Here is an 18,724-nt window from a genome sequence, read left to right as displayed (position 1 = left end):
TCTGTAACACCGTGCTATCCCGTCTTTCCCCACCTCTCTACTCCCTCGTTCCCAGTCTCCTTTCCTGTAGTCAAATTTCAGAGTACACTAGGGCTTTCTGCTCTCCACTTAAACTTACTCCTTCGGGGTTTTCATGTAGTTCTCCAGCTTTAAAAGGCATGTCCAATGAAACACTAAAAAAAAAAAAAAATGTATATTTCTATCGAATACACGGGGGCTTCCAACCTGGTTCCAACCTTGGTTCACGGGACTCTCCATGAGGAGGAGAAAAAGAGAGCACCTGTGTAGGAGGGCTGCCAGGTCTTGATTAACTTTCTTGGGCCAGAGACCTCGGTCGTACTCCCTTTGGGAGCACCCACAGCGAGAGTGGAATTACCACGTACACAGCAATCTACAGGTGACTTGCCAGTGTTTCAAGAAAAGACCCATGGAGGGGGACGGGCAGCGAGGCGGTCAAGGCTGATGATAGCTATGAGACCACCAGGGATAGAGGCCAGCAAGGCTGTATGCTCGTAACGCGAAACCGTGCGGGTCACCACTACTCCGGAGGGTAAACCTCGGATTAGGTGAAACGGGATAATCATGGGTCGGAGCGCGCGTTGCCCGCCGAGCGGAGCGTGAGCCGATCAGTGGAGAAAATTTGCAGCCTCGCTTTAAGGAGCCAGTCAGAGACCACAGAGTCCTATTAACGACAACATCAGGAACCAATGAAAACCGGGAGTCCTCCGGAACTGCCTCTCAAGCTCCTGTCCCGGAGAGATCACACCAAGGAGGTTTTTTAAAAAGTACAAATTAGAAGACAAGTCTGTGGCTCGACGACGGAAAACTACGTTTACAATAATGGGTGGAGAAAATTGTGTAAGCGAGCAGAACTGCACTTCCCCAAAACCTCGCGGAAGTGGACCTGCAAGTCACCCCCGAGCCCTGGGCTCCAGAGCGGGAGGGTACGTGCTGCGCGCTGACGCCACGCGCTGGCCCCGCCCCCAGCTCGCCCTCCCTTATAGTGCAGCTCTGGCGCGCGCGCACCATTGTGTGGCTGGACTCGGCCGCCGCTGCGGTGTGAGGCGCGTGTTCGGGCTCTCGCCGTCCCCGCACCCGCACCGCGGCTCCTGCTTTGCGGTCAGCCGTTCGACGCCAGCCTTCGGGCCCCTCGCCCGCCACAGACATGCCGCGCGTCTACATAGGACGCCTTAGCTACAACGTCCGGGAAAAGGACATCCAGCGCTTTTTTAGCGGCTATGGCCGTCTCCTCGAAATAGACCTCAAAAATGGGTGAGTCCGGCCTGGAGCCCGCGTCCGTCCGCAGTGTCCTGGGTCTGGCGGCGGCGGGGTCCGCTGGACAGAAGATGGCCCAGGCCGCGGCGCCGCGTGGCAGGGCCTCCAAAATGGCGGCGGCGCGGGGTCGCGGGAGCGCGCGCGGAGGGTGGGCGCGCGGGCGTGCGCGCCCCCGGCCTAACGTCGCCTGCCGGTTCCCGGCTCTCGCACCGCCCCCAGGTACGGCTTCGTGGAGTTCGAGGACTCCCGCGACGCCGACGACGCCGTTTACGAACTGAACGGCAAAGAGCTCTGCGGCGAGCGCGTGATCGTGGAGCACGCCCGGGGCCCGCGCCGCGATCGCGACGGCTACAGCTACGGAAGCCGCAGTGAGTCCCACCCCCGCGCGCTCCGCGTCCTTGGGATCCTGGGGGGCGGGCGCAGGCTTAGGGTGGGCGGGGTGGGGCCTCCCAGCCCGGGCAGGCGCGGTGGCAGGGGTCCACTGGCTCCAGTGTCCCCGGGCGCCGCTGCCTTCACGCCTGCCCGGGACAGCTACGGGACGCCGGAGCGCGGGGATTGGGTTGTGGGTTTTGCCTAGCCAGGGTTGGGCTGTTTTGGGGCTTATATATTTAATTTTGTTGTTGTGGGGGTTTTTTGTTGTTGTTTTTTTTGTTTTGTTTTTTGTTTTTTTTTGTTTTTTTTGCTAAGTTGGGGGCGGGGGGTGGCTTGGGCCCCTGTCAGCACTGTCGTGGGCTCTGCCCACGGAGGAAGTGAGGGATGGCAGTATTTGTTGTATCCCCTTGCTTACCTGACAGTGCTTTAGCTAGAAATGTGAATGTTTTAGAGTAGAAGTTTGAGGGCAGGCTGGGGTGGGGGTGGGGTGGGGACGGGGTAAGGGGAGGAGTTTTAAGTTTAGGTCTTAGAGTGATTAAAATTGGCAGGGGCCAAAGAAAATACTATTTTTAACTAATGTGGTATAGTACCACACAGATTTAAATGAGCTTTATGCTGCATTTGAATTATTTGGGGCATGTTACTGGGAGGAGGTGGGAGGGGTTTGGTTATGTTAAATGTTTGATGTTGAAATTGTTGCATGTTGAATTCAAACTTTTTAACAAGTCCTTGATGTTTCAATTTGAAAGTGACCAATGGGGCTGAGGCTGTGTCCACTGAGGCTAAGATGACTGCCTTTCCTGATTGGCCTTGGCTTTTCCATACATTGTGTGACCCTTGCCCTATGACCCTTTGGCTGACCTTACCGGAAGCCATGACGACAGCAGCCTTTTGCCATTAGACGCAGGGTGATGGTGAGGATTCCAAGGGTTAGACAAAACTGGTTAATCTGAACTAGGTGACTGTTACCTTGCGTGTTTTGTGGCCAAACCACCACCAAAAACCTCACACTGTGATGTAAGTACTTAGTGTAACTAGTAAACATTTTTGTAAAATGTAGAAATGCATGTAATCAGTTAAGTTTTATATTTTACAATGTTCTGTAAAATAAAACTTAGCGAGGTAAATTGAATAAAGGAGCAGTCACTCTCTAACAGATTGTAGGAGAAGTTTAGTTGGATTTAGTCTATTTGACTTGCCCTTAATTTAATTTATGGCAAATCACAACTGTATCGAAGGTTTAGCAGTATAATAGCAAAGTCCTACTCCAGTAAATAAAAGTTGATATGTTTGTACTAACTTTCAAAAAACATGCATCCCTGTCATTACAAAGCATCTAATTATTCTCTTCATGTGATAAAGGTGGTGGAGGTGGATACAGCAGTCGGAGAACCTCTGGCAGAGACAAATATGGACCACCTGTTCGTACAGAATTCAGGCTTATTGTAGAAAATCTTTCTAGTCGTTGCAGTTGGCAAGATTTAAAGGTATGTGCTATAATTTGAGATAAAAATGATACGGCTGGGGCACCTGGGTGGCTCAGTTAAACATCTGACTCTTGATTTCAGCTCAGGTCATGATCTCACAGTTGGGTGGGTTTGAGCCCCACATCCGGGCTCCGCGCTGATAGCTCGGCGCCTGCTTGGGATCCTCTCTCTCTCTCTGCTGCTCCACCTACCCGTGTGTGTGCTCTCTTTCAAAATAAATTAAAAAAAAAAAACGATATGGCTAATGTTTAAAAGGTAGGCTTTTGCTTCACTTTTTTCTTAAATTTCTGAGAATCCAGTACAGTACGTAGATTTTTTTCATTACATTTCTGAGTTTAATCTTGTTGCTTCTTTAGGATTTCATGAGACAAGCAGGTGAAGTAACCTATGCGGATGCTCACAAAGAACGCACAAACGAAGGCGTGATTGAGTTTCGTTCCTACTCTGACATGAAGCGTGCTTTGGATAAACTGGATGGTACAGAAATAAATGGCAGAAATATCAGGCTCATTGAGGATAAACCACGAACGAGCCACAGGCGGTCTTATTCTGGAAGCAGATCAAGGTAATTTGTTGAAATACAGGGAAAGGAGAAGAAACCATATTTGCTAAGAGCAAAGAAAAATTCAAGCAGCAGTATTTCAATTGATGCTTAGTTGAAATTCAGTATGTAGTCTCTTGTGTTGTGCATCATTGAGGTTCTTTTCAATGTTTTAAGGTGGACTTAATTTATGGTAAGAAATTATATTTTGTTTACTGTTTTTTGTAAATGACACAAAAGTTTGTGTTGAGATGTGAGATTAATGTTTTTTATTGCATCTTTTGTTATAGGTCACGGTCTAGAAGAAGGTCACGAAGTAGGAGTCGCAGGAGCAGCCGCAGTAGATCTCGAAGTATCTCAAAAAGTCGCTCCAGGTAAATAATGAGCTGTTAGATCTTTTTTTCTGAATGTTACTCTATTTGTATGTTCTGGCAAGGTATTGAGAAAAAAATCTGGCTCTTCTTGTCCAGATCCAGGTCTCGGAGCAAAGGTCGATCACGTTCTCGATCAAAAGGCAGGAAATCCAGATCAAAAAGCAAATCTAAGCCCAAGTCTGATCGGGGCTCCCGTTCACGCTCTCGGAGCAGATCTAAGGAGTATGAGAAATCTCGAAGCAGGTCTCGTTCTCGATCTCGTTCCCCCAAAGAAAATGGAAAAGGTGATATAAAGTCAAAATCTAGATCAAGGAGCCAGTCTCGTTCAAATTCACCCCTACCTGCTCCACCCTCAAAGGCACGTTCTGTGTCCCCTCCACCAAAAAGAGCTTCAAGATCCCGTTCTAGATCTCGTTCAAAGTCGAGGTCACGGTCCAGATCGAGTTCCAGAGATTAACTTAGAACTCTACATTCTTTGCACACTATTATGGAACACTTTCCTACTTGCTTAAGCAGTTACTCTTCCATGTTTGTACTTGGCCTCTTTGCAAGAGGAATCTCCTGAAAACAGGGGCACACAGAAATTTGATTTGTGGCCAAATTTGATGAAAAAGATGAGGTTCTAAAGAAATGGTGGCATGAAGTCAAAGATCCTCTCCCTTCTTTGTAGAATTAAGATAACTTTGATTTTATAGCTTTTGAGCTAAAATAACTTTTGTAAAGATTAAGCTCATTTAGATTTTTTTTAAGTATTTCAGCAGGATCTGCTGCAGGGGTTTTGTTGTTTTGTTTGCTTACTTTTAAATTAACCGTTTCAAGCTTTGAATACCTAAGGCTTTAGAGGGAGAACCCAATTTTCAATTATGTTGGCTTTTTATAAGCTTGAGTTATGTAAGATTTCAATAAAAATTTGCTACCAAGATAATTGCCTTACTGAATAGGTCACTATTAAATTCCTTTAAATATTGGTAATCTACTCTTTGTGGAAACAATGTAAATTCAAAGTGTAAAAGAAGGCAAGCCTCAGACCAGCAATAAATTATTGGATTTGGATAACATTTTGTGCTGTTAATCAAATTTGCCAAAGTCCTATCTGCCCCTTTGAGTTTAAAAGGTATTTCGTGGTCCGTCTATTATACGATTTTGCCTAAGTTAGTGGATTTTAAATGATGAAAACTTTTCAACTTAAATTTAATTGAACTCTAGAAGTAGTTCTTAATACTTGAGAACCCATTTAGCCTGGTAATCCCACTTTATGGAGAAATGGTCAGTGTAATTAGTGTTTTGTTAGAATATGGTTCCATGGTCTTTAGTGTTGTATGAAAATGGAAGTAGCCTTTCTTTGATTGGAAATTTAGCATATTCTTGTTCAAAGTAGAAAAGCAAATACTGCATTTTCAGCTGGAAGATTATTATATTTAACAGGCACTTAACAGGTTGCTTGGTAAAATTGGTTGCTGATTAGAGTGAAATTCCACCCAGCCATCAGTCGTTAATGGTTGATGGGGTTATGTGATAATTGATTAGATCATCCTTGTAACTTTACAGCATATGGTGGGCTTGAAAAGAATTTACATGGGTAACCTCTAAATTTTCTGTACTTTAATATATGCTGTGGGAGCCAAATTATACTGCAAATTTGTAGGAGTTACTGGATAACCAATGGGTCCATGCATCTATAAACCTAATTAGTTGAAGTTGCAATTTGAGAAATGAATTACCCTCTATTTTTATGTTCAGATACTTTAATTCCATTTAAAAGCACTCGTTAATCTTGGTTTGAAACCAAGATACAGATTGTTTGACTCCGCTTTATTATCTTCTAGGATCTGTCACTGCATAAGGTGTCAAGGACTGGATTGTACTATAGTGGGGCATAGTGGCATAGTGCTCATCATGCCACAGATGTGACTAGAAAGCATGATAATCTAGAGTTGGTTTGTAGGTTCCAATAATCCAGAAGGCATACCTGAGATGAGGCTGCTTGAGAAAATTGAGTCAAAGATGTTAGGTGTCAAAATCCCAGAGTAGCTGGGAGGAGTACTTGCTAGTGCATAGAAAGATTTGTTATTCAGAAATTTCTGAGCTTCCTGTTAGAAAATTTTAGAGCCTACTCTTAGGAAAATAGTGCCCTAAAAGGCTGATGCTTCTTCCATGACCTTATTTTCTTTTCTTTACTCTCATACTGTTTTAAAGTTTAGATATTCACAAGAAATGGGTTTTTTCCCCAGTATAAACTTCAGAATTTGAAAGAAGACATTAGTGTCTGTGATTGTAGTTATTTTCCTACTTGAAAGAACAGAAGTTACAATTCACGAAGAGGCACATCTCCTCCAGCTGCCCTTCAAAATTTGGTTAAAGAACAAGTTGGTTTAAGAATTGGCTTTGACCAAAGTTTTCTCGTTTTCAGGGAAAGAACAAAAGCTTTTAAAACCACAGCCTTTTAAAAAGGAAGGAGGGGGGAATATTGCAGTGTGAAATTTGACTTTGTAAAAGTGTAAAACATCTTTCAACTGGGCTTTCTTGTGTTAGTCTAACCTCACATGGTAATGGGCAGGTTTACCTACGTTGTTAGCTTGCTTGCCCCCAAAGTGGGTAATTATATGGGTAAGTGCCTATGCCCATAAAAGTTTCCTGGTAATAGCAAAGACCAGCTTATTGAGAATCTAGTCCTATTCTATCCCTGTGGACCTCAATGTCATTGGATATACCTAAACCACGATAGCACTGGCCCACTTGAGAACAGAGTTGACTGCTGAAATGTTTATTAGTTCCTTGCTAACTTATCAGTAGAATCTGAGAGTCTGCAACATGCCATGTGTAAATCCTTGGCTAGATAGAGTATTAAACTGAGCGCAAAAATAGAAATGAGCAACATCTCGATTCCCCTTTCTTTTTACCTGATAGTGTTGACTGACACGCCATAGTGCCTTTAAGGCCAATTTGAGTCCTACCAGTTCCTGTGATTTACATTCCAGTCCTGTGTTGTTACTACCTTTCATCTTGGTATCTTCTTTTCCCCACTTTGTTAACCTACTTTATGCTTTATCTCCTCAATAAAATGCTTACTGAGGGTTGCTGGTTTTGGATTTATTGTGTATTCCCACTTAGTACCAAATATTTGGTAAATAGTTTTTTCAACTAGAGTTGCCAGTTGGTAAGCCATTCCTGACTTGAGTATGAGGAAAAGGGCTTTTCAGTTCCTCAGAGACCTGTTTTAGGATCTACATAGTGGATGGTTTATCTTGGGCAAGTCGTTGTGCTTTAATGTCATCCATGAAATTGGCAAGGACAAGCCATGAGTTGTGGAGATTAAAGATGATGATCAGGAAACCTGGCTGGCCCCATCAGTGGAGCATAGACTCTTGACCTTGGGGTTTATGGCTTGAGCCCCATGTTGGGTGTAGAGATTACTTAAAATCTTTTTTTGAAAATAGAGATTAATATCAGGAACATGTTGTCCTATGACATGTAATAGCCATAATAAGTACTATCTGCTGTTGTGAAGGATTAACCATATGAAACTTTTTTGTATTGTCTTGCTTTGTTTACACATAAAATTTACCTGTTACCTTAATAGTGGTTTGAGCATTTTCTGTGACGTATTTTTCAGGTAAACCAGGAAGCTTTAATCACCTTTTCCAAAGTCCTTAACCTAATTTCCTTAATTTAGACTTGGAGCACTCTAAACTTCGGCAGTTTACATTTAGGAAACCTCACATTTTTATTATTTACCTTGTTTTCCGAAGGCAGTTTTCTGACTTTATCCAATTTCAGTCCTATGGCTGTTGGATGTTTTGTTCTTAAGTTTTGACTTAATTTTAATTGCAAAATTAATATATACTTGGGAATATAAGGTATCTTTCCTTTAGAGCTCAAACGATAAAGTTTTTTTTACATGGTTTGGTACCTACTAATTACCAATTTACACATTAAATTTTGAACTTTTTGAGGCAATGACCACATCTTGAATAAGATGGATCTATGTATGTTTAACACCAGGTTTCCATTTGCCAAAAGGATGAGTTAATGGCAGTTGTGTAATTGATCTAGGTCCTCAATAGCTTGTTTAGATTTGCTTGGCTAGGTTACAGCAACCCTACAGATGGGCCCTCAGTATAGTACTTAAGTGATTAACCTTTTATAATACTTGAATAGAAAGGAGTCAAAAATTGAGAGATCTAAAAAGGTTAACGTGGCAAATTTCACCTTTGACCCCATGGAAGAAGCCAGGAACACTAGTTTCTTGTGTATCCTTCTGGAGATGTAAATCTAAAAGAACTGGTATTTGCCGGGTAGTCTCATCAGAGCTCATTGGAATTTTGCAAAAGCAGGTGGTACTGAGTATTACAGCTCAAGCACTAGGAAACTTAGTAATTAAGTTTTTATTTACTGTTTACACTCGTTTATACCCATTTTCAATATCATTTCTGAGGAAATCATGGAATTAGCATGAAGATTTATTAGCAGAGGCAAGCTTTAAATCCTGGTTCAGTCCCTAACAGCCCTAAACCGTTAAAGAAAAACAAAAAAACAATGTCAGATAATTCCTCCTAGTGAAAAGCACTCAGATTAAGGAAGGCTCAGAGAGTAGAGAATGAATAGACTTTTTAAGTAATAATTTTGATAAACAGAAAAATCTTGTACAAAAAACTGTACCCTTTTCCCATCACTAATTATACTTTGTTTCATTTACAAAAATTTTTTTCCTGAATCATGAAAATAAGAGACATCTTGCTGTTTTTTCCTTAAAAACTAATTCCTAGGAATGGGACATTCTCTGTTAAACTACAGTGCCTACCAAAGATAACATCAATAAAGTACTGTTGTCTAATCCATGCTCCATAGATCTGTCCCAGTTGACCACTAATAATTCTTTGTCTTTTTTTTCTATTGGTTCAGGATCATTTGCCACGTTTTGTTGTCATGGCTTTTCGGTCTCCTTTAATCTGGACCACGTCCTCAGCCTTTTTCTTGGCCTTGTCATTTTTGAAAAGTAGAGGACAATTATTTGTAGAATTGCCCTCAATTTGGGTTTGTCTGCTGTCTCATTGCATTTTTAGCAGGAATATCACAAGAATGAGATTATCTTCAGCTAATCATGTCCAGTCATCTTATAATAACCTGTAAGGCAGTACTTCCTGTGAATAGACTGTCTTATAAATAAAGTTAAGAAAAGGGGTTTTTGTTTTTAGGAAGAGAAGGAGCTAATATTCAAGTTTAAGAGCTGCTGAAGGGAGAGTGTGGATAGCATCAGAGAGTACACCATTACCACTGAAAGCTGGAGTGTGGTTCTCCTAGCCCAGGGCCAAAAAGGGAGCAGGAGGCTACTTTAAATAGAGGAGAGATTAATAGATTCCATAGAAAATAAGCCATGTTCTCTTGTGTAAAACCATGCCCTCTAGTATTGTTGTGGGGGTAAATGCTGTTATCAAAACATTGGCACAGTCACTCCACGGACTAAAATACTCTGTAGTCAAACCCTAATACTTTCTTTCCTAGCCAATTGAGGAAATGGTAGGCAAAGCACAGTTGCTGATTATGGTGCCCAAGTATCTGATTAAGTGACCACTGCTACTTTTTAGCTATTCATGAACAGCCTTGAGTATACTATTTAAATATATTGCTGTTACTTTGATTTTATGAGCTTGCAAGCACCAGTTAGAGAATAGTATGGTGAACCAACTCCTGAATACTTAATTCAGCTTTAACAACGTATGTCTGTCCATTTCCTCTCCAGATAATTTTGAAGGAAATCCTAGATACTCCAGCTGAAGACCGTTCACTATATACGACTGAAAGACCTAAATCTCTTTGTTCTCTTGTCCCTTGCAGTATATTTTTTGAAGGCCACTATTGAGTAGTTTTTCAGTCTTGATTTTGCTGATTTCATGCTAATGATATTTAGCATGTTCTAGACTAGATCTAAGAACAATACGATGGTTCTCAAAGTGTGCCTGGCCCAGTAACATCAGCATCATATGGGAATTTGTTAAAAACAGTTTCTCAAGCCCCACCCTAGAATCAGAAACTAAGTGGAGTCCAGCCATAGGTGTTACAATAAGCCTTCCAAGTGATTCTGGTGCTTATTCAAACTTGAGACCCATTATTTTAGAGGTTTTATCAGATTCTGTTTTGTTTTCCTTCCCAAAACTACTTGGGTATCTTTTTGTCATTGGCAGCCATTGATGATCTTTTCCTGAATCTATTATTAAACCCACAAACCGTGATTTTACACACCTTTTTTTTTTTTTTTTTTAAATCCATTGCAGTTCTCCTTATTGATGTTGCCTTGTTCTGTCTTTGGTTCATGAAAGTCAACTCAGGTTGCCTCATGAGTTCATTTGAAGCAACCCTAATAATCTTTATCAGTTTCTTTTCTTTCTAATATGATGAGATTTCCAGGCTCCTCTCTCTAATCTCAGATCTGGAGGCAGCCATTTCTCCAGTGAGCTCTGGTTATCTTTATTTGGAAATGGTATTTTGTGAGTATAGTCTGGACTTTTGGGTGTTCATTGCTACTAGTTGGATCTTTCTCAGGCCCCACAGATCATAGTACTGTCTGCTCTTGGGAAGGTCTTCTGCAGGCTAAACATCCACTCAGCCCTTTTCAGTTCATCAGTTTTGAATTTGGTTTGTCAGTATCCTTACAGAATGGGGCCCACTAGTAGCAACAGCACTCTAGGTTTGCTTTAACCTCCTCAGAGCAAAGCAAGTAGTATGTGGACTCCCTGCCTTAATAGATGTTCAGCTGAATTCTGGGCCAGTTCTGGCAAAGGAGTGAGGAAACTTTAGTATTCCTGCAGAATCTCTTCACCTTCAGAGAAGGGTTTAAAGTAAATAATGTGTCCTCTTGTTCTGGGTGATAGGAGTAGAGGGAGAAGGAAATTCAGAGCCTAAATTTCAGTGTCATTGTAGCATACACAGCAGCATTATAATTGGGATGCACAAATAAGATCTTAAATTACAGCTTGTATCCACCTTTGCTATAGATGACATTCCCTTGCGGACCCAGCAGGAACTCAAGCCTGGATAGCTGTGGCTGTGATTATAGTAAGATGATCAGTATGATACCTGAGTCATAATAGTCTAAACTCACATTCAGTAAATACTTCTTAAAGGCCTTGCCAGATTCTTTTATAGGTGTGTGTGAGTGTGTATATATGTGTGTGTGTGTGTGTGTGTATACATATATCCCCATCCTCCCTTAATGAGCAGAGTACCTCCTGTCCTTTGATTTTGACCAGTGGAATTTTGGTAGGCATGACATGTTTAGTAGACTAGATACTGCCCTCCCCTTCCCCAAAGATGCCTGTCTTCTAACCCTGTAACTTGTGAATATGTTACCTAATGTGGTAAAAGGAACTTTGTAGGTGTGACTAAATTAAGGTCTGGAAATGGGAAGCTTATCCTGGATTATCCAAGCGGGCTCAGTGTAATCACAATAGGCTGGAAGGTAAAAGGACCAGAAAAAGCTGATGCAAAAACAAGCAAAATCAGACACCAGAAGATGCTACGCTGTGGCTATGAAAACAGAAGGAACCTCAAGACAAGAAAACAGTTCTCTAAAGCCTCTGGAGGGAGCACAGCCCTGCCCACAGCTTAACCTTGTGAAGGTCCTCTCCAGGCTAAACATCCCCTCAATCCATATGGACTAATGAAACCCATTTTGGACTTCAGAGCTCCACAACTGCAAGGTAATAAATTTTTGTTTTAATAAGTCACCAAATTTATGGTAATTAGTTACTGTAGCTACAGGAAACATACAACATGACTAAAGGCTTAAATGGCTTACACAAATGGACTTGGTCTTTTGCATCTCTACCATCACTATGAGAATAATATCCCTCTGTCAGCCTGCTGGTCCTAGGATATGAGACAGGTGTCAGGGGGTAAGGGAAGGTGCCTGTTAGCCTCAAGCCTACAGCTTGAGACTGCCCAGCCTAAATCCACCAACCTGTGTACGAAGAAGAAAAACTTAGGGGGTTAGTAATTTCATTTTGCCTAAACAAATAGACACTTTACATTTGGCCCTCCCACACCACCACGCCTCCATTCTCTGTTCTGAGCCCCAGGAAGTTAATCTCTATTGGCTCCGTCCACATACTCTTTTGCCCTCTGATTTCTGATTAGGTTCAGCCATTAGGGAAAAGCAGTAGGAAAGGAGAGCGAAAAGATTGAGATTGAAACACCTATTTCCACAGCCTCCTCTCTGTAGGGTTCAGGCTGGTGGTGGTCCTCATCTGAAGGGCATAGTGTGCTACATATGGCCCTCTTGTTCCGAGTCCTGATAACCACAGTCTCCCCTTTCTTTCCTAGCCCCAATGGTTTTACTCTAATAATTGTGATTTTCCAACAACCTGCCCATCCCTTTAAAAATAGACCCTTTGTTAAATTCTCTTCAGATTTACTCAGTTGGAGTGTGTGCCATGTTTCTTAACAGATAACAAATATTTCGTATTTCAATAAAGTATAAAACCTTACACTAACTTGATGTTGCTAAATAAAGCAAAGTTGAAAGGTTGACTTTTTTCATTTCCTGTCCAAAGCCTGGGAGAGGTTCTTGAGTTAATAAGTACACCAAGGAACTTTATTTTTGCCTCTCAGTAGATAAGCTTTTCTAAGGGAGATGCCCACCTACTCTGCCACCCCCATACCTGGCCAACACCATCCAAGTAGCTGGTTTGTACCAGAAAGCCAATGTGTGTTCCTTGAGTGGAAGAAGGGAGATTGGAAGGTAAGTTCCAACCTCATCCAAACAGCTGATTGTGGGATATGACGTGCTATGGACTGAATGTTTATATCCCCCAAAATTCATGTAGAAACATCCCCAATGTGATGATATTTGGAGGTACGGATTCTGGGAGGTAATTAGGTCATGAAGGTGGCGCCCTCATGATTAGAATTAGCACCCTTATAAAAGATCCCTTGCTCCTCCTGCCGTGTGAGGACAGAGCAGGGAGATGACTGTTGGTGAAGCCAGGAAGCAGGCCTTCACTAGACATGAAATCTGCCAGTGCCTTGATCTTGGATTTTCTAGCCTCCAGAACTGTGAGAAATAAGCTTTTTTTGTAAGTCACCTAGTATAGTCTGTGGTGTTCTGTCATAGCCTAAATGGAGGTATCTGATAAATGACACCAGAAGATGCCCTGGAGCAGATAGAGTCAGAGTAAAGCAAAATAATGGCTTGTATAGACTTCGGTTCTTGGTCCACCTTTCCTAAGTGGTGTTTGTCCCCTTGACAAGGTAAATTCCTTGGGGAGAAAATCCTTGGTACTGGGAAATAAAACCCCTTGAGACCCAGTGAGACCCAATTTGGGCTTTGATCATTTGTGTCGTTTTAAGCCACCAGTTTGTTCCTTGATAGAAAATGAATATGGCTTGGTCAGCTGATTCTTTTTTTGTTGGGTTCCTCAGGATCATCATAAGACAAATTGTTGAGAACAAGGTTCAGATATTTACAGAGTGAGGGTGAAGGAAATGAAATAGCTGAAGCTCTGGGCTTCACTGAAACAAGTTTTTTTCCTAGCGGTTACAAATAGAAGCTTCAGTTCCCAAACCCAAATGTAAACTTTGTCAACGTCTGAAGTTTGGGGTAATAAAAACCCATGCTCTGGGGGAAGCAGGACCTGAAGCTAATCATATTTGGAAACTTGTATCTTGTGTCTCCCCTGCCTTTCCCACTATGGAGCCCACAATTACATTGTCTGGGGATGTGGTCTTTTCATGCGTTTTTCAGTACCTGCTCCTGGTATCACCTGGACTTAAGATCCCATCTCCTGCCATGAAGTGTGTGATGAAACCCCGGTCCTTAGCAGCTGGTCCCTGTCTATCCAATAACAGCCTCCAGGACAAGAAGGACACCAGGCCACCCCTTCCTTATTGCTCTGTTTCCCTCTTGTTTCTGACTCCTGTTCGTTCCCCTTATTGCAAATTCAACCATGAATTCACTCTTCTTCCTCCTTTGCTGGTTTCCTTTTTTTCTTGTAATATTTTACCTAGGATTTTGGCATGTTTATGCTAGAAAGGGCTTCCTGTTAGTAAAATCTTCTGTCAGAACCAGAGATGTTTGCACACTTACATAAAGGGCACGTTTTGATGATTTTCCTAAAACAGTGACTGCACCAAGAGTGAACTAAATTTTGTAGGAACAGAAAGTTGTTGGCTGCTCACAACAGTTTTCTCTGTGCTTCTGCTATCAACATTTCAATCAAATTTGGGTCCACTGGGGTGGAAGGTTAACTTGGAGAAGACCTTGGGGCTACTGACATATAGAAGGGGGGCATCACTTGAGGGAAAGATTGGACTAGCTCACTTGCTTTTGAGGGCATTCTGGCGCAGCACAATAAACGCTGGCTCTGTGAGAGAACCTTCCCCAAATCACATCAACTTGGGAGGAGCTCTGCATCCCTGAAGGTTTTCAAGCAAGCAAGACCACCAAAAGTATCTGGACCAACCAAATACTGGTAATGGGCAGAATAATGTCTTAGCAACTCCTGTTCGTTCCTGCATCCTGCTGGCTCAGATTCCACTTGTCTGTCTGAATCACTGTCTGAAAGATGCATTTGTAATTGAGAAGCCATGTGTTGGTGTAGTTCCATCACTTTCTTGTAATCTGAATACCTAAAATAAACCTTTTGGAAAATCTAGAACAAGCAGTCTGGGTAGAGATGAGAGAAAAAAAGAGCGGATGGTTGTGTGTGTATTGGTGTGTATAAAGAGACTTACATTGTTATGGCAACCAGCATCCTCAACTGATGCAGTTCTGTTCCCAATAATATGAGATGTGATTAAAAATTGACATTGCAGCAAGGAAGAACACATGTAATGCGTTGGCGTGGCAACCAGAATAAAGTCTGGTTTATTTAAACCAGGTTTAAATCTGATGATCACAACTTGGGGAATTTGCCTACAATTAATTAGGAATCTTTTTCTCATTGGGACCAAGTCAGGAGGCTGGAGGTCTGACTGTGGTCATGATCTTAGCAGGCCAAATGGACAGCAGTGTCCTTTTTCTGTAAAATGAGGGATTAGGTTAAATCCTTTGGTGTGGGAGAGGAGCCCCCAGCTCTAGGCTGGACCAAGAGTTGCCCTGTTTTCATCTGCATGCAGTATGTTATTACATCCACTTTCCAGTTAGATCAAGGGAACTGAAGCACAGGGAAGCAGTGACTTGCTCAAGGTAACACCAAAACAGGAACTATATGCCATGAAGTAGGTTAGTCTTTACAAATGGAGAAATTAGTGCCAGGATTAAATGATGTCCTCCAGGTCACACTAGCAGCCGTGGCAACAGGGTCATCCAAACGCAGGTTTGGTCAGTGCCGCCCTTTACGCCAGGCAGGGTCAGAATCGGAACCCACGCCCCCCTAGGCCTTTTCCTCTGGTCGCACGCCCCTTCACCCATTGTGAGGCCGTTGTCTGACGCTCCTTGGCTCCTCTTCTCCAGGCTGGGGGTGGGGCGGCGCGGTAGGAGGGCGTTGGGCACCGCAGCGCCCTAGCCGGGACGCGTGCGGGAGTGCAACCCCGTCTTTTGTCACTGGCCACTCCGCTAGGGCCCAGCAGGGTCGCTCTCCGGTTCGGCGGGTCCCGCGCCCCCTGCACACAGTTGGCCGAGATGCGGAGGGTGGGGGGCAGGATGAGTCTCCGCGGAGAAGGCGAGGGGAGAGGCCACTAGGCCCACGCGGCCGGGCCCGCGCCCCCTGCTCCCACTCGGCGCTCGCCCCGCGTCCTGCAGGGAGGCGGGCCCGCCCCTTCTGCGCGCAGGCGCGCGCCGCGCGGGGCTCGGACGGCGGCTCGGCACCGGGCGGCCACGGGCGGGCCTCGCAGGTAAGGGACCCCGCGGCGGGGGCTTGGCCCAGGGTATGGGGTGCCGCCCGCCCTGCCGCAGGTGCCCAAAGCGCGGTCCGGGCGCGCGGCTCGTGGCGAGCGCCTCCGGCGGGGGACGCGGGCTGGGGACGAGGGCGGGGGGAGCGGGGCGGAAGGGGTCCGGGCGGAGCGCTACCGGGGCTGGGGCCGGCCGCTGCGGGGCTGGGGGCCGCGACCGCGCCTGGGAGAGGCGGCGGCTCCGTCTTCAGCGAAATGCAGTCAATTAAGAGTTTTTCATTAATACGACGGAAGGTGTAGAGGGCGGGCTTTGGGGTTTCTTAGGAAATGGGTCATCTGGCAAACTTTCTTCTTCCTACCGTTGGTTTCCGATTTTTATAACGGGAAATGGGATTATTATTTTGCCATAAAGGGAAAGAATAAAAAGAATTCCGCCATTTTGGCGTTTTAAAAAGTAACCGTTGCGCGTGGCCGACGAGTCGGTGGCCGCCCCGCCCGCCGCCGTCTGTACCAGTCCTCCGAGGACGGGCGGGCGGGCGGCGGTCCCGACCCTGGAGCCGGCTTTCGCCCCTCCCGCGTCCCGGCCGCAGCTGCTGGGGGCAGGCCCCAAGTTTGTGGCGCCCGATCTCGCTGGGGCTGAGTGTGTGTGTGTTTAGGCGTGTGGGGATGTCTGGGGCGCTAACCCCACTCCCAACACCTAGAGCCAGGGCCTTTATTGAGCGTCTGTTGTATACGAAGCCTTGAAGGGCAAGCTGTGGGAAGAACCTTAGCAGATAGGAAGGGAAAATAAACAGGGACATACTCATTCAATAAATGTTTACCGAGCATATGCTATGTGCCAGAGACCGCTCTGTCCCAGGGACCCAATGACTGTTTTAGGTCGGGTTCCCTGAAACCAGACTCCGGGAGGGAGATGTGAGCGCAGACTTACTGGAGTGCCCTTGGGAGTATCACCTGTAGGACAGTGAAGACAGCAAAGTGGTGGGCAGAAGTTGAACTGCCAACGTAGTCTCTGCAGAGGCTTCAACCTGTCCCAGGGATTGCTCTGGAAGGGACATGGCCCTGCTGAGATAACCCAAATTGAGGCAAGGGGCAAGGCCCTTCTACCCTTTATCAACTAGTCTGACAGGATGGCTGCTTCCAGGAGAGGGCACTTGGGCGAGGCAGCTCCCCTGGCTGAGGGCAATTCCCAGAGAAGTTGACTGCCCAGGGCTGCCTTCAGGGTAGCTGACTGCCTCTTTATCCCCTCCTCCCCTAGCCTCTGAGCAACGCTGGAGGAAATTGTATTCTAGCCCCTAAGGAATGAATGGCTAAACCATTGATGTATTTCAATATCATTGTTTCTAATATGTTGACCACTTTTTACTCCCAGCTCTCTGATTCATTCATTCAGTGACTGTTGAGTGCAACCTCTGTGTCAGGCTTTTTACACATCAGCTGCTTTGTGCCATCTCAGAAACCCACAAGTTAATGCATAATTAGACTGTGGTGGAATAGAGCACAGTCAAGGAGATGATTAACTTTGTTTTGGGGTGGATTTGGGGAACACTTCAAGGAAGAGGTGTCACTCAAGCTGGATCTTGGAGGGTGATTAGGATTTTTCCAGACCTATGGGATACGGAAAGGTACCAAGCAGAAGGAACCATATATGCGCAGGACACAGAAGTGGGGTTCTGAAGTTGCAAGCAGGCTCTAGGGGTGGGAGTGGATGTTCCTGGCACCTGGCTCAGGCCCGGGAGCCATTTCAGACTGGTTGTGCTATTGTGTGTACCAGGTGGGACAGTGTTTATGAAAATGCCACATGGGCTGCAAGCACAAGGGGTGGCAGCGGGAGAGGAGGAACGAATTCAGATCACAGAGAAAGCAGTTTCAGGCCTCAGAACTCATGGTCTAGCTGGGGAGGAAGAACACAGAAGCAGTAGGTGCTTCTTGGCAGGAGCCCAAGGCTACCGTGTGTTGGGTCTCCACATCACAGATGCACTGGGTCCCCTTTCCTCCTGCATATTCAAGGATTTGTCTTCTAGACTGAGTCTTTCTTCCCTACCCTGTCAGTTTTTTCCTCTCCATAGGCTCATTTTCCTCAGGTACGAACATGCTGTGACATCTCCTATTTAAAAACAAACCAACAAACACCCCACACCCCTTCCTTGAGACCACATCACTCTCCAAACACCATCCCCCAACTCCATGCTCTCCTTCACATCACAACCTCCTTAAGAGAGTTGGTAGTCCTGTTGTTTCCACTTCCTTTTCTCCTATTCTCCCACGAGGATCAATCCTTACTGTTAGTTTCCCCCACTAGAATGTGGATTCTGTGACAGGGCTTGTCTATTTTGTTCATTGATAAATCTGCATTGCCTGGAACAGGGCCTGGCACATAGTAGGTGCTCAATAAGTATTGAGCTAATCCATGATCTCTCTCTAGAACCCACTCCGGCCAGGTTTTTATGTCCACAGCTCCTTGGAAGTGGCTGTTGTCAAGGTTTCTAATGACTCCTTATTGCCCCAACGGTCCACTCCCTCACCTGACTTGATCTGGCCCCCTTTCCTGAAAACTTTGCTCATGTGTCCTCCAGAAGCTCAGACTCTTCTGGATTCCCCCTGACCTCATAAGAAGCTCTATTACTAGATCTTCTTCCTCCTCCCAACCTATAAATCTTGGTGAGCTCCAAAGCTCCTACCTTGTTCTTTGTACTCAGCTTTATGGTTTTCAACGCCAGCTATACATGATGGCTTTCAAATTTATATCTCCAGCCCAACCCTATCCCTTATTTCTACAATATATGCTTCATGAGAGCACTCTTTTTTGAGACTGTCTTCGCAGGGCACAGAACGGTGCTGACACCTAA

General features: G+C 44.7%; 2 protein-coding genes across 19 annotated transcripts in view; both read left to right on the top strand.

Moving 5' to 3' along the window:
* The first annotated feature begins 1,013 nt into the window (after positions 1-1,013).
* On the top strand, positions 1,014-5,107 carry SRSF6 (serine and arginine rich splicing factor 6). Its single transcript, XM_047853727.1, has 6 exons — positions 1,014-1,272; positions 1,495-1,643; positions 3,010-3,134; positions 3,491-3,699; positions 3,966-4,049; positions 4,146-5,107. The coding sequence occupies exons 1-6, from the start codon at positions 1,166-1,168 to the stop codon at positions 4,504-4,506; spliced, it is 1,035 nt and encodes a 344-aa protein (XP_047709683.1). The 5' UTR covers positions 1,014-1,165; the 3' UTR covers positions 4,507-5,107.
* A 10,411-nt stretch (positions 5,108-15,518) lies between these two features.
* L3MBTL1 (L3MBTL histone methyl-lysine binding protein 1) overlaps positions 15,519-18,724 on the top strand; it is a 40,188-nt gene continuing 36,982 nt past the window's right edge. For 9 of the 18 annotated variants that reach the window (XR_007151081.1, XM_047853716.1, XM_047853710.1 and 6 more), the window contains exon 1: positions 15,521-15,878. The gene's annotated coding sequence lies outside the window, so the exon portion shown is untranslated. Of the gene's footprint in view, positions 15,879-18,724 lie in introns of all 18 variants that reach the window. The other 9 variants (XM_047853717.1, XM_047853715.1, XM_047853712.1 and 6 more) reach the window with 4 other exon arrangements.

Source organism: Prionailurus viverrinus, chromosome A3 (genome assembly GCF_022837055.1).
Source record: "Prionailurus viverrinus isolate Anna chromosome A3, UM_Priviv_1.0, whole genome shotgun sequence".
NCBI lineage: Eukaryota > Metazoa > Chordata > Mammalia > Carnivora > Felidae > Prionailurus > Prionailurus viverrinus.
The sequence above is the reverse complement of the archived record's forward strand: the minus strand, read 5'-3'. Positions and strand labels throughout refer to the sequence as shown.